The sequence below is a fragment of the Monodon monoceros genome, unplaced genomic scaffold, assembly GCF_005190385.1.
Source record: "Monodon monoceros isolate NGI ecotype Baffin Bay Population unplaced genomic scaffold, NGI_Narwhal_1 Super_Scaffold_7, whole genome shotgun sequence".
Lineage (NCBI taxonomy): Eukaryota > Metazoa > Chordata > Mammalia > Artiodactyla > Monodontidae > Monodon > Monodon monoceros.
Genome location: NW_021703784.1, coordinates 63,048,136 through 63,062,295, shown reverse-complemented (window position 1 = coordinate 63,062,295; position 14,160 = coordinate 63,048,136). Strand labels below are relative to the sequence as shown.

Sequence of the window (14,160 nt, the reverse complement as noted above, 5' to 3'; positions counted from 1 at the left end):
TTCTGTAAAATGGAAATATACGGCTGTCAGTCTTCAAAGTGCTTAAAAAACAAACAAATCAGGAGCTGGCAATTAAAATCCTCCAGACTCCCGCCCTCCGCAAACACTTCTTCCAAAGAATTCTGGTATATTCTAGGTCTTCCTCCGTGACCGCTGGCAGGACATTCCTTTGGGAAAAGCTTCTTTAGTGAGGTACAAAGACAATAAACCCCTTCCTTTCATCCCTTTCTCATTCACTCAGCAGGGGGTGGAATCAATAGGGAACTGAATAAAGCTCTTTTAACGCTTGGAGATGCATCGTCTTTTCTCCTGAACGCTACTCTCCCGGCTCCCCGACCTAAAGGCTGCTGAAGCCGAGCACCTGGAGACCAACGATTCCCGGCGCAGCGCCGCGGGGGCGCCAGGCCTTAGCCCTACAGGCCCGTCCCAGGGAGGCCCAGCCTGCGAGGGGCAATCTCGGCTCCTCGGGGGCGCTAGGAAAAGCAGAGCTCGCACACGCCAAGGACAGGGCCGGGTGGAAGGGCGAGCTTCCTTCCCACATTCCTGGTGAGAAAACGAGGTAGAGGGGCTGGAGGCTGTATATCTCGAGCATGGGATACAGGCTCCAGGAACAAAGAGACAGGAGGAAGACAAGGCAGCCACACCAACACAGACTCAAAGGGCTCTAGGACTTTACGCAAATGGGCCGCAACCCGACGGTGCTCAGTTTCCCTTACGCCACTGGCTTGGCCTCAGAGCCTTCGCGAATATGGCTTTGCGCACTGCGGAGGGGCTGCGCCGCAACCGAGCTTGGCCCTGTGGCTCCTCCCCGCCGCCCTGCGCTGATTGGCGGCAGACAGAAGCCGGGTCGCTGATTGGGTGGCAAAGGAGCCATTCGGGGCGGCTCTGGTGGGTTCGGGTGCCCTAGAGTGATAAGTTCGGGTTCAGACACGCCTCAGCGCCAGCAGCAAGTCGGAGCTCTATGGAGGTGGCGGCGAGAGTCGGGCGGAGGCTGCAGCAGCGACTCTTTTGAGCTGAGAGTTTCAAGCCAGTCCCGACTCCTTCCTCCCCCTTCCCTCCCCCTTTTTTGTTTTCCGTTCCCCTCCCCCTCCCTTCCCCGCCCGTCCCCGACGACCGGATCCTGAGGGGGCAGCTGCAGTGGCAGCTGCTGAGTTCTCGGTGAAGGTGAGTGGAGCCGGTGCCGCCGGCGCCGCCGCCGAGTGAAGCGCTCTAAAATGGCCGCCGCCCCTGCCCGCTTCTTCTCGAGCGGTACAAAATGGCGGCCGCAGGCGGAACCGGGCGGGGCGACCCCTTTCTAGTGTTTCCTCCGCGCTTCGGGCACCTGAAAATTCTTCCCCTTTGTTCTCCCTTCCCGTTGCTGACGGAGTAGAAGGAACTTGGTGGCCCCCGGACGTCTTGTGGTTGTCGGCGGCTGTTCCCCGCGGAGCCGGAGCCCGGGCGCGGGTGTGCTCCGACGGGGAGAGCGTGGCGGGGCGGTGCGAGCTGGGGGGAGGGACGCGGGCCGGCGGGGAGGGCCCGGCCGTTGGCGCGGGACCAGCCGAGGCGGAGGAGTACCGGAGCCCGGCCTCCCGGCGGGGAGGAGGTGTATGAGGCCTGGGGCCGGCGGGGAGCGGCCGGGCTGCCCTTGGTGGAGAAGCGAAGGGCCTACCTGGCGAGCCCTGCCTGCGACGGGAGAGGGGAGGGAAGCGAGGGTTTTTGAGTTTTTGTCGGGTGGGGAGGGAGCAGCGAGGCGGCTGTCAGTTCCTCGGGGATTTATGGGTGGGAGGGGGCCGCTGGAGGCGGCGGGTGGGAAGGAGGCCGCCTTCCTGCTTGAGAACAAAGAGCCGGGCCGCGGGGGCGGCCTCCACTCCTCCCCGAGGCTTCCCCACGGCGGCTTCGCGAGAGGCTGTCGGAAGCACTTCCCTAACTCGGGCCTGGGTGGGAGGAATCCACTGCTCTTTTGTTCCCAGGAAAGGAAAAAATGGGGCGGAGGTTCCTGCTGCCATGTTGTGGTCCCGGTCTTCTGACGGGCCCTGTGCGCCCAGTTAAGAGTGAACAGTGGGGAAAGCCGTCTTCAGTTACCCCTTATTCAGTGTAGTTCGTTGTTGAGGCAGTGAAAACTTAAAACTGTTTTCCCAGGACGTGTCCGTCTTGTTAAGAGTTAGATTGTCTATTACTGATCTCAGTGCTCAAGCTGTAAAGGAGGTAGAATGTGGCTTTCTTAAGGATAGGTTCTTAGCATTTGAGAGGTTCTTACATTTCTATGTAGGCACTTCCTTGCGTCCTTGAACACGAGAATTTCCAGGTGGTAAACAAAATAAAATTTTATTGTCCATTTGTGTTTCGAGTACATTCTATTTTAGTCTTATGAGATCTGCAATGCAGTGTAAGGTCAATCAACTGCAGTGTCAGGCTCTGAAATAAATTGTAATTGAAGCGGGTTTACAGATTTGTATGATAGTGTCTAATTCTGGTACTCTTTCTCATTCTAGGTTTTTCATTTCTCCCATCCCCTTCCCTCCCCACCCCATCCATTAATATTATTCTTTTGAAGATTCTTCGTTGTCAAGCCGCCAAAGTGGAGAGTGCGATTGCAGAAGGGGGTGCTTCTCGTTTCAGGTATGTGTAGATTTATTTTGGCAATTATTGTGACAAGACTAATTAGAAAACCAAAGGAATAACCACACCAAGTAATTCTGATTTAATTGTGCTGCAGGTTTGATTTATAATGTGCAGTGTACATTTTTTTTAAAGCCCTAAAATTGTCATTGTTTTCTATTTGCTATCTGAAGAATAAATGTAATTAATTACTTGGGTTTCCATTGGGCCTAAGTTCAGTCTTCATCTGTGGTGTAATTACTGAAATGCAGAATAATTAAAGAGATCGTTTATCTTTTTTGAGTGAAATATACTTGGGGTATACTTTTTTTTTTTAAAAAAGTTTTTCTGTTAAATAGTGCTTCTTCGGGCGGAGGAGGAAGTAGGGGTGCACCTCAGCACTATCCCAAGACTGCTGGCAACAGGTATAGTAAACATGTGAAAAGAATGACTTCTGTAAATAACAGATTTAGGTTAATGGTGTTTCTAATGCATTACAGCATAGTTAATAAGGCATTAGGAATCCTATCTTAATGGGTATGATTTCTGTTACATGTCCTAAATTTAGAATATCAGTTCTTAATTATTTCTTAGCCAAACCGTCTAATATGAGTTGACATTCTCAACTGCTATTTTATCCTGTTACACTTTGGATTACTTTCACTGATGTTGTTTCTGAAGCCAGCCATTATTGTCCATACTAAATTGTGGTAGTAAATCTGTATGCGTATAACATGGTCATGAGACATTAGAAGATGTTGGTTCTTGTGGTGTGGCTCCTGGACCAGCAACACTGGCATCACCTGGGAGCTTAGAAATGCAAATTATCGGGCCTTACCCCAGACCCACTAAAGCAGAAACTGGGGTGGGCCTAGGAATCGTTCAACAAGCCCTTCAGGTGATTCTGATATGCAATATTGTTTGAGAACCACTGATTGTGAGTTGCTTAGTTGTAAGGGAAGTTGAGAAAAACCTAAACTATTTTTTCTGTTAGAGGGATTTCTGATCTGTATGACATTTGATATGTGAGTGGATGCTATGTTTCAAGTTGTCTTAATCTTTATTTTCTTAATTTTTTACTAGCGAGTTCCTGGGGAAAACCCCAGGGCAAAACGCTCAGAAATGGATTCCTGCACGAAGCACTAGACGAGATGACAACTCCGCAGCAAACAACTCCGCAAATGAAAAAGAACGACATGATGCAATCTTCAGGAAAGTAAGAGGGTAAGTTTATTGGGGCTGTTTTGTCCTTTAAATAAAAGGAGGGAAGAAATGGATTAACTGTGTTTCTTTTGTGTGTATGCTGTATTACTTAGAAGGTAATGTTCATGCCCTAAGTCTATTTTAATGAATGCCAGTGTTGACAGTTTTAAGCTGAAAATTGACACATCAGTGTTTTGGGGCTCAGTTAGTTGCTTTCAGTCATTGGGTTAAAATGCACAAGCCCATTGTGCTGACATTTCCTATGCCTGCTGTGTACCCAGTGATGCACAGAACATAACGGTTTTAGCTCCTGTATCTAGCCTTGGTTTTGAGGATGAGTTTCTTGTCCAACAGCTGGGGACCCTCCAATTAGGTAGATATATTTTAAATAACAGGTTTATTTCAATTTTGGTTAGATGGGTTAAGAAGAATATGTCTTGATATTAAAGGGGAAAGTGATGGGGGAAAAAATGAACATAATTTAAAGGCGATTTTTCAACTAAATAATTCCTTGTGTGTTGGCTGATACCTAGTCTGAATCCTCTTTTCCTAGCATACTAAATAAGCTTACTCCTGAGAAGTTTGACAAGCTATGCCTTGAGCTCCTCAATGTGGGTGTAGAGTCTAAACTCATCCTTAAAGGGGTCATACTGCTGGTAAGTTAAATAAGTTGGCTTAATAACCGAAAGGGAGAGGAAAAGATTTAACCCAGGTTGGGGTGTGTGTGTGTGTGTGTGTGTTGTTGTTTTTTAGATTTGCATTATTGCTTAAAACTGAGGTGTGAGTTACCCATTAGATGTATGTATCTCTGAACACTGGTGGGGTTTTTTTTTTTCTTTTTTTTTTTTTTTCAGAAAAGCACTAACTTTTAATGGTATCAGACTTAAGAGGTCATTTTAAATTGTATGTGTTGTGTTGCAGGGTTAATTGGGTTATTAGGCTATTAAGGGGGTTTTTGCTTTGTTTTTCCTTATGTGAAAAATGCCATATTTTGGTTTTGGAAATGAGTTTTATGATAGTTGATGTGATTCTAGCATCTGTTTATAGTTTTTCCAAGATAATTTCAACTCCTGAGGGGGGAGGGTTTTGCTAATATGAGATCTGTGTAATTAGACTTCTTTGGTACACTGCAATAGCTTACAAAATTTAAGTGCTTATATTTTTCTAGGCTGTGTGCTAAAGCACTTTACATGCCTCACCTGATTTAGTGTACACAATAAGCCTTACACAAGAGAGATGTTCTTATTTCCAGGTTATGGATGAGGCATAGAGAATTTGTCAGAAATTTGTGAGATTCAAGATCCTTAAGACTACAAGGAAGCATTAAGTTATAAAGAAAGGTTTTTTCAGAAGTTGTCATATTTAGTTTTAAAAAGTCATTTATTTTAGATTGTGGACAAAGCCCTAGAAGAGCCAAAGTATAGCTCACTGTATGCTCAGCTATGTCTGCGATTGGCAGAAGATGCACCAAACTTTGATGGCCCAGCAGCAGAGGGTCAGCCAGGACAGAAGCAAAGCACAGTAAGTGGTAGTGTTTGCTTGCTTATTTAAAGTTGATTTGAAAAGGTTTCATTAGCAAGCCCTGACAAAAGCGTCTTTTGTTTCCAATAGACATTCAGACGCCTCCTAATTTCCAAATTACAAGATGAATTTGAAAACCGAACCAGAAATGTTGATGGTGAGAATTTGTTTGGTACTATGTAGTACTGTATATGTTCAACTTAATTCTGAATGTTGACTTTATTCTTTCTTATTTCAGTCTATGATAAGCGTGAAAATCCCCTCCTCCCCGAGGAGGAGGAACAGAGAGCCATTGCTAAGATCAAGATGTTGGGGAACATCAAATTCATTGGAGAACTTGGAAAGCTTGATCTTATTCATGAATCTATCCTTCATAAGTGCATCAAAACAGTAAGTATGAGTGGGAATGTAAGCTTATATTAATCACTGGGTACATCGTTATTTGGGGGAAATGGGTCAATTATAATTTATAACTTTGCCATGTGAGAGTATTGGTAGGCTAAATATTTCAGATTGCCAGCAAAATTGTTATTTAAATGTTGTAAATATGCAGTATGTTTTGCGAGGTAGGGGTAGGACTGATTGCCTACCTATGTGTAAGTTGCCCGGTTTGGAGGGATGTCTTCAACAGAAACCAGATAAAGAGTTCTATACTAGACACTGTAGGAACTATGAGTCAATGCAAACTTAAGGGAAAGTGCTACATCTAAACCAAGAAGGATTTATTTTTATTTTTTAGATTATTTTATTTATTTATTTTTGGCTGTGTCGGGTCTTTGTTGCTGTGTGCGGGCTTTCTCTAGTTGGGGTGAGCAGGGGCTACTCTTCTTCGAGGTGCGCAGGCTTTTCATTGCGGTGGCTTCTCTTGTTGCAGACCACACGCTCTAGGCACTTGGGCTTCAGTAGTTGTGGCTTTAGGGTTCTAGAGCGCAAGCTTGGTAGTTGTGGCGCACGGGCTTAGTTGCTCCGTGGCATGTGGGATCTTCCCAGACCAGGGCTCGAACCTGTGTCCCCTGCATTGGCAGGCGGATTCTTAACCACTGCGCCACCAGGGAAGCCCCCCAAGAAGGATTTATAAACATGTGACATTTGTTTCTTTTGGTAGCTTTTGGAAAAAAAGAAGAGAGTCCAACTCAAGGATATGGGAGAGGATTTGGAGTGCCTCTGTCAGATAATGAGGACAGTGGGACCTAGGTTAGACCATGAACGAGCCAAGGTATGTGTGTTGCTGACAGAAACAGTGTAAGCTTGTCTTGATATTTATTCAGATCAAATCTATTTTTGTGATATAGAGGATAGCTATTAGTCATTAACCTTGATAATACTTAGAAGCCTTAAATAGTACACATTTGCCTTTAGCGTTTTCTTCTGAAAGTGGTTTTTTTTTTTTTTTTTCTTTCAGTCCTTAATGGATCAGTACTTTGCCCGAATGTGCTCCTTGATGTTAAGTAAGGAATTGCCGGCGAGGATTCGTTTCCTGCTGCAGGTAAAATTGGTTTCTTTAGGTATGCTGACTCTCTGTTTAGGAATATTAAAATAATACTTATTAAAACTCTTTATATTAAAGGATACCGTAGAGTTGAGAGAACACCATTGGGTTCCTCGCAAGGCTTTTCTTGACAATGGACCAAAGACGATCAATCAAATCCGTCAAGATGCAGTAAAAGTAAGTTTTGCTTTGTTTTTAATCAAGTGGGTTTTAAGTTTATAATAGCACTAAGACGACCTTAAACTTTTTGAGACTGTCTCATCTTACCAGTAGAGCTTAATGTTTATGGTGTCTTGTATGCCCTTTTGAGAGAAGAAGTTGTTTATAGAAATTATATAAATAGCACTCTTAATAGCCCAGGGAAGTATTTCTAGTTTTCCCAATATAAGAAGTTTAGTTTTATGTAAAACAGTGTTCAGAAATAAGTGTTTATTCACTTTATTTCTGAAGGATCTAGGAGTGTTTATTCCTGCTCCTATGGCTCAAGGGATGAGAAGTGACTTCTTTCTGGAGGGACCGTTCATGCCACCCAGGATGAAAATGGATAGGGACCCACTTGGAGGACTTGCTGATATGTTTGGACAAATGCCAGGTGATTTTGAACAAAATAGTGGTTTGGTTACATTAAAAACTGAGTTTTAACATTTTAATAGTAAAGAGTTCTTCATGTCTGTATTTTAAGGTAGCGGAATTGGTACTGGTCCAGGAGTTATCCAGGATAGATTTTCACCCACCATGGGGCGTCATCGTTCAAATCAGCTCTTCAATGGCCATGGGGGACACATCATGCCTCCCACACAATCGCAGTTTGGGGAGATGGGAGGCAAGTTTATGAAAAGCCAGGTAAGAAAACATTTAAGGATGTTTAGGCAACAGGTATTAAATCTTGGAATGTATATGAATAGATTTGGTTTTTTAAAAGGACAGATATTTCAGGTCTAGGAAACCTAAAAACAATGTGTGTTTTTCTAAACCAAATTTATATGTGTTGACAGTTATTTCAAACTGGGTAAAATGCTTATCCTTAAGATTAGTAAAGTATTAGTAAAGTCACATCGCTTTATGTAAGTTAGGTTAGATATTTATTCTTCCTGTTTCACCTTTTACTTTCTCTGGGCAAATTCAGTTAAGCTTTCCTATGGCTTGGCCTCATCCCTTTGGTACTTGATTACCATAATTTGTGGACCCCTTTTTATCTAGACTTTCTTTCTCTCTTTCTGAAATAGGGGCTAAGCCAGCTCTACCATAACCAGAGTCAGGGACTCTTATCCCAGCTGCAAGGACAGTCGAAGGATATGCCACCTCGGTTTTCTAAGAAAGGACAGCTTAATGCAGATGAGGTACACTTGCCTATGTTACTTATATACCATAGTTTGTCAATTCAGAAATCTATTGCCCGATGATTATAAAAAGACGCGTTATTAAGAGGACTTAATGCTGGAATTCTTTACCTTCTTTCTCTTTTTTCTGTACTATTTTTTCTTTCTTTGGATGTCCAGCATCCTATGAGTGAAGATTATGAGATATGAGGGCAAATGCCTTAAAAGTCTTCAGTTAGAGCAAGGAAAATGGTTGATGAGATTTTTATTGTGACTTCCCTGCAAATAGAATGACTTAGAATAAGAGTAAAATGTTTTCTAAACTCTTAATTAAATTTTCTGGTTTTTAATATTTTAGTGATGCTAATCCTTGGAGAATTCTGGTATAAGATTTATAACAGTATTTTATTTTTGTGTGCATCAGATCTTTAGTTTTCTTGCCAGAAATTAAACCTAATAACATGGAGTAACCTGTTTAGTTATTTAAGATATTTAAATTTCTGCCATAGATTCTATCATGCTTGTGTATGCTGAATTAACTTTAGGATGTTGGAGTGTTGCATTTAATGTTAGCTAACTGCTTGTTAACTTGGATATCTGTTCTGATTTGTTTGCAATTCTAGATTAGCCTGAGGCCTGCTCAGTCTTTCCTAATGAATAAAAATCAAGTGCCAAAGCTTCAGCCCCAGATAACTATGATTCCTCCCAGTGCACAACCACCGCGCACTCAAACACCACCTCTGGGACAGGTATGCACTGTAGCATGACAGTGTTTTCTGTCATTCCAGTACTTTCTGAAGATGTCTGAAGGCTGCTTTTTAATGTTTTCTCTCTTAACTTCATAAGCTCCTTTTTAATAATAAATATTAAACATTCATAATCTACCATTTTGCTGTTTTTTAGACACCTCAGCTTGGTCTCAAAACTAATCCACCACTTATTCAGGAAAAGCCTGCCAAGACCAGTAAAAAGCCACCACCGTCAAAGGAAGAACTGCTTAAATTAACCGTAAGTCTCAAATAGTCCCATAGTCTGGTTCATGGAGTGTATTTGAGATAGGAAAACTCTAAAGATATTTGGACTTTGTTCTTTTCAGGAAACTGTTGTAACCGAATATCTGAATAGTGGGAATGCAAACGAAGCTGTCAATGGTGTAAGAGAGATGAGGGCTCCTAAACACTTTCTCCCCGAGATGTTAAGCAAAGTAATCATCCTTTCACTAGACAGAAGTGATGAAGATAAAGAAAAAGCAAGTTCTTTGATCAGTTTACTCAAACAGGAGGGGATAGCCACAAGTGACAACTTCATGCAGGTAGAATACTTTCCGGATTCCATAAGAACTCTTGCCTTTCAAATTTGGAAACTAATAAAACTGACTGTTATATATTCCTTCTAAGGCTTTCCTGAATGTATTGGACCAGTGCCCCAAACTGGAGGTTGACATCCCCTTGGTGAAATCATATTTAGCACAGTTTGCAGCTCGTGCTATTATTTCGGAGCTGGTGAGCATTTCAGAACTAGCTCAACCACTGGAAAGTGGCACCCATTTTCCTCTCTTCTTACTTTGTCTTCAGCAATTAGCTAAATTACAAGATCGAGAATGGTTAACAGAGCTTTTCCAACAAAGCAAGGTCAATATGCAGAAAATGCTCCCAGGTAAGAGAATGCTGGGGATTTTTTTTGTTTATTTTTAATACTAAATCTGGGGATTCCTTAGTACCCTGAGTGAATTTATATAGGTCAGTGTGATTATCCTGTCCAGATAACAGTAAGCATTCCCACAGACAGACTTCATCTTTATAAAAAGAAGAGGTTATTATGATTTAACTATTTTCATTTGGTCCAAATACTGGGTGTCCTTTGCTAGGTTAGTTCCTTATTATTTTACATGAATCTTGTGCATTTGGAAAATCATTTGTAGAGCAGTTTTCTAGACCAACATAGGTAAAATGAACTACCTGATGATGGGAATGGCTTTGTCTCTTCAGAAATCGATCAGAATAAGGACCGCATGTTGGAGATCTTGGAAGGAAAGGGACTGAGTTTCTTATTCCCACTCCTCAAATTGGAGAAGGAACTGTTAAAGCAAATAAAGTTGGATCCATCTCCTCAAACCATATATAAGTGGATTAAAGATAACATCTCTCCCAAACTTCATGTAGATAAAGGATTTGTGAACATCTTAATGACTAGGTAAGATAACAGAGTTGTGGTTTTCTACATTTAGTGGAGAGTTAACCTGTGTTTTGTTTCCTAGAAAAAAATCTACAAGGCAAGGGACTAAGAATTGTCTGTTTCTTGAGCTAGAAAATTCATTTTGAGGTTCTAACGAGACCTCTTTCTGTGCAGCTTCTTACAGTACATTTCTAGTGAAGTAAACCCACCCAGTGATGAAACAGATTCTTCCTCTGCTCCTTCCAAAGAACAGTTAGAGCAGGAAAAACAACTGCTTCTTTCCTTCAAGCCAGTAATGCAGAAATTCCTTCATGATCACGTTGATCTACAAGTCAGTGCCCTCTATGCTCTTCAGGTGCACTGCTACAATAGCAACTTCCCGAAAGGTGAGAGGACCAACATCAGAAGAATGATGAGTGAGGGGCAATTCTTAAACAGCACACTAAATAATGGGGTTACATTTTGTCTTTTAGGCATGTTACTCCGCTTTTTTGTTCACTTCTATGACATGGAGATTATTGAAGAAGAAGCTTTCTTGGCTTGGAAAGAAGACATAACCCAAGAGTTTCCAGGGAAAGGCAAGGCTTTGTTCCAGGTAAATCTTGAGAGAAATTTGGTGTGCTTTTTCCAGTTGGTATTGTTTTATAATGAGCCTTTTAAAGTTGAAATACAAGCAAAATAGTCCTGGTAATTTGTACATACATGTGATTCTTCACTATTAAAAGCTGTGGTAGGGCTTCCCTGGTGGCGCAGTGGTTGAGAGTCCGCCTGCTGATGCAGGGGACACGGGTTCGTGCCCCGGTCCGGGAAGATCCCACATGCCACGGAGCGGCTGGGCCCGTGAGCCATGGCCGCTGAGCCTGCGCGTCCGGAGCCTGTGCTCTGCAACGGGAGAGGCCACAACAGTGAGAGGCCCACATACTGCAAAAAAAAAAAAAAAAAAAAAACTGGTAAAGTAGGCAGTTAGCAAAATGAAGTAAAGCTATGGAATAAAAGGCTTCAATCCTAGTAGTGTCTAAGCTGTTAGATTAGAGGTGGCTAACACTTTTTAGAAGTAAAGCTACTTATAAAGATAGGGTGATTGTACACGATTGGATTGAGACTTTTTTTTTTTTTTTTTTTTTTGCGGTACGCAGGCCTCTCACTGTTGTGGCCTCTCCCGTTGCGGAGCACAGGCTCCGGATGTGCAGGCTCAGCGGCCATGGCTCACGGGCCCAGCTGCTCTGCGGCATGTGGGATCTTCCCGGACCGGGGCACGAACCCGTGTCCCCTGCATCGGCAGGCGGACTCTCAACCACTGTGCCACCAGGGAAGCCCCTGAGACGTTTTTTTAACTGTCAGTAAACATGAGATTGTTTCTGATTTCTCATACCATGATTTTTTATCTTATTTAGTGGAGTAGAATTCTAGCCATGGGGAAGAACTTGTATGTTAGGGGATTCCACAGCATACGTTAATCACCTGGAAAGTAATTTAAAAGGAAGTTCCAGGTCTGATCCTAGACATTCTGATTTAGTAGGCATGTGTGTGTTACACAACCCAGGTGATTCTCATACTATTTTTCTAGGGGCCAGGCTTTGAGAAATGCTGGTCTATGGTATCTTTATTCCTAAGGTTCAGGAACTAGTTTCATGAGGATTATCCTCACAGCATTTGTCTGTAGTCTTGTCCTTGGGGAATCTGATCCTACAGGTCCGGGGTGGGGCTGGAGATCTACTGCTCAGAATCTTCTTTGTTGTCCTGTGTGCCTTTCCACCCCGCCCACACACACACCGCATTGCTTATGTATTTAAGTTTGGGAGGAGCCACTGTCCCATATTAAAACAGTCCTGAAGTGTAATGGGAGTGGTGTCAAAGAAGACACCCAAGTTGACGGTTCCTAAACAGCTTGTAATCCCAAATCCAAATAATAAGCCATTTTTTTTAAACATCTTTATTGGAGTATAATTGCTTTACAGTGTTGTATTAGTTTCTGCTGTATAACAAAGTGAATCAGCTATATGTATATCTCCATATCCCCTCTCTCTTGTGTCTCCCTCCCACCCTCCTTATCCCACCCCTCTAGGTGGACACAAAGCACCAAGCCAATCTCCCTGTGCTATGTGGCTGCTTCCCACTAGCTAGCTATTTTATGTTTGTTAGTGTATAGTTCTACTCTCTCACTTCGTCCCAGCTTACCCTTCCCCCTCTCTGTGTCCTCAAGTCCATTCTCTACGTCTGGGTCTTTATTCCTGTCCTTAAGCCATTTAAAATAACTTACAGCTAATACACAAATGTAGGTTCTGAAGACTGTTTGCAATTACAAAATGTGTGGTACTGTCTAAAACTTCTGTCCTTAGGTAGGTTGTTTGTTCGATCTGGAATAAAAAATTCTGCTATTCTGTCTTCTGTAAGTACTACTTATTTCATTAAATTACAAATTTACAGGTGAATCAGTGGCTAACCTGGCTAGAAACTGCTGAAGAAGAAGAATCAGAGGAAGAAGCTGACTAAAAGAACCAGCCAAAGCCTTAAATTGTGCAAAACATACTGTTGCTATGATGTAACTGCATTTGACCTAACCACTGCGAAAATTCATTCCGCTGTAATGTTTTCACAATATTTAAAGCAGAAGCACGTCAGTTAGGATTTCCTTCTGCATAAGGTTTTTTTGTAGTGTAATGTCTTAATCATAGTCTACCATCAAATATTTTAGGAGTATCTTTAATGTTTAGATAGTATATTAGCAGCATGCAATAATTACATCATAAGTTCTCAAGCAGAGGCAGTCTATTGCAAGGACCTTCTTTGCTGCCAGTTATCATAGGCTGTTTTAAGTTAGAAAACTGAATAGCAACACTGAATACTGTAGAAATGCACTTTGCTCAGTAATACTTGAGTTGTTGCAATATTTGATTATCCATTTGGTTGTTACAGAAAAATTCTTAACTGTAATTGATGGTTGTTGCCGTAATAGTATATTGCCTGTATTTCTACCTCTAGTAATGGGCTTTATGTGCTAGATTTTAATATCCTTGAGCCTGGGCAAGTGCACAAGTCTTTTTAAAAGAAACATGGTTTACTTGCACAAAACTGATCAGTTTTGAGAGATCGTAAATGCCCTTGAAGTGGTCTTTGTGGGTGTGAAACAAATGGTGAGAATTTGAATTGGTCCCTCTTATTATAGTATTGAAATTAAGTCTACTTAATTTATCAAGTCATGTTCATGCCCTGATTTTATATACTTGTATCTATCAATAAACATTGTGATACTTGATATAGTTGTGTGACTTTAAGTAGCACCTACTTATGAAGAACTGACAGGTTTTGTTTTGAGATAGGTCTGTCTTAGGAACTTCTAATTCATAATCAGAAATTCACAATTTTCTGATTAGAAAATTCAAGGTGGTTATTCCTCTTTAGGTCATGTTACTGGAAGTAACCAATATACGATTCCTGTAATCAAGGGCAGTGCTGAGAATCACAAGTCTTATGACTTCAGAGGGACGTTGCTAATGCATAACGACAAACTTGGTGACATTTATCTTTTCGTCACCATACTGAACTATGTGGTGAACTGAGAGGTTCATCACCCTCATGGTCAAGACAAGTGTAACGATCCTATCATCATTCTCAGTAATTGTAATTGTTCCTGTTTCAAGGAAGGTTCCCCCTTGAAACCCCAGAGTAGCCCAGTAAAACTGGCTCCTTAAGCCAACTGAAGCCCTGCATGGAGGTTTAAAATATATTTTCAGAAACCAGTTAATAAGCATTTGCTCAAATTGCCCTTGTTAACCAGCCCTAGGAATGTGACAGTCCTAGGCAGGCTTTGGCTTGGGTAGGGGCTCTTGAAAGTGTTGCTGGAGTCCTGGTTGCTCGTGTTAGCTTCTAAGAGCA

General features: G+C 42.2%; 1 protein-coding gene and 1 non-coding gene across 4 annotated transcripts; both read left to right on the top strand.

Annotated features, from left to right (window-relative positions):
• The first annotated feature begins 831 nt into the window (after positions 1 to 831).
• EIF4G2 (eukaryotic translation initiation factor 4 gamma 2) lies at positions 832 to 13,542 on the top strand. Of its 3 annotated transcripts, XM_029208412.1 has the most exons (22): positions 911 to 1,164; positions 2,472 to 2,598; positions 2,937 to 3,002; positions 3,661 to 3,801; positions 4,334 to 4,436; positions 5,170 to 5,301; positions 5,392 to 5,458; positions 5,540 to 5,691; positions 6,407 to 6,517; positions 6,704 to 6,787; positions 6,869 to 6,967; positions 7,241 to 7,382; positions 7,473 to 7,633; positions 8,017 to 8,130; positions 8,733 to 8,858; positions 9,013 to 9,117; positions 9,206 to 9,421; positions 9,507 to 9,765; positions 10,098 to 10,302; positions 10,459 to 10,670; positions 10,758 to 10,879; positions 12,712 to 13,542. In XM_029208412.1, exons 8-22 carry the CDS (start codon positions 5,608 to 5,610, stop codon positions 12,775 to 12,777), a joined length of 2,106 nt encoding a protein of 701 aa, XP_029064245.1. In that variant the 5' UTR covers positions 911 to 1,164; positions 2,472 to 2,598; positions 2,937 to 3,002; positions 3,661 to 3,801; positions 4,334 to 4,436; positions 5,170 to 5,301; positions 5,392 to 5,458; positions 5,540 to 5,607; the 3' UTR covers positions 12,778 to 13,542. The 3 variants fall into 3 exon arrangements, with proteins under 3 accessions (XP_029064248.1, XP_029064245.1, XP_029064246.1); XM_029208415.1 differs by lacking the exon at positions 8,017 to 8,130 and having other exon boundaries at positions 832 to 1,164; positions 12,712 to 13,540; XM_029208413.1 differs by lacking the exon at positions 911 to 1,164 and having other exon boundaries at positions 2,053 to 2,598.
• On the top strand, positions 8,183 to 8,325 carry LOC114887855. The gene has a single exon (XR_003791618.1). It is a non-coding gene; the product is annotated as a small nucleolar RNA SNORD97 (small nucleolar RNA).
• Positions 13,543 to 14,160: the final 618 nt, after the last annotated feature.

Excerpts from the sequence above, each read along its gene's own strand:
- EIF4G2 (XM_029208412.1), top strand. The coding sequence starts at position 5,608 with ATGTTGGGGAACATCAAATTCATTGGAGAACTTGGAAAGCTTGATCTT. Across the intron at positions 8,859-9,012 it reads AAACACCACCTCTGGGACAG|ACACCTCAGCTTGGTCTCAA; the intron begins GTATGCACTGTA and ends GCTGTTTTTTAG. Across the intron at positions 9,118-9,205 it reads AAGAACTGCTTAAATTAACC|GAAACTGTTGTAACCGAATA; the intron begins GTAAGTCTCAAA and ends TGTTCTTTTCAG.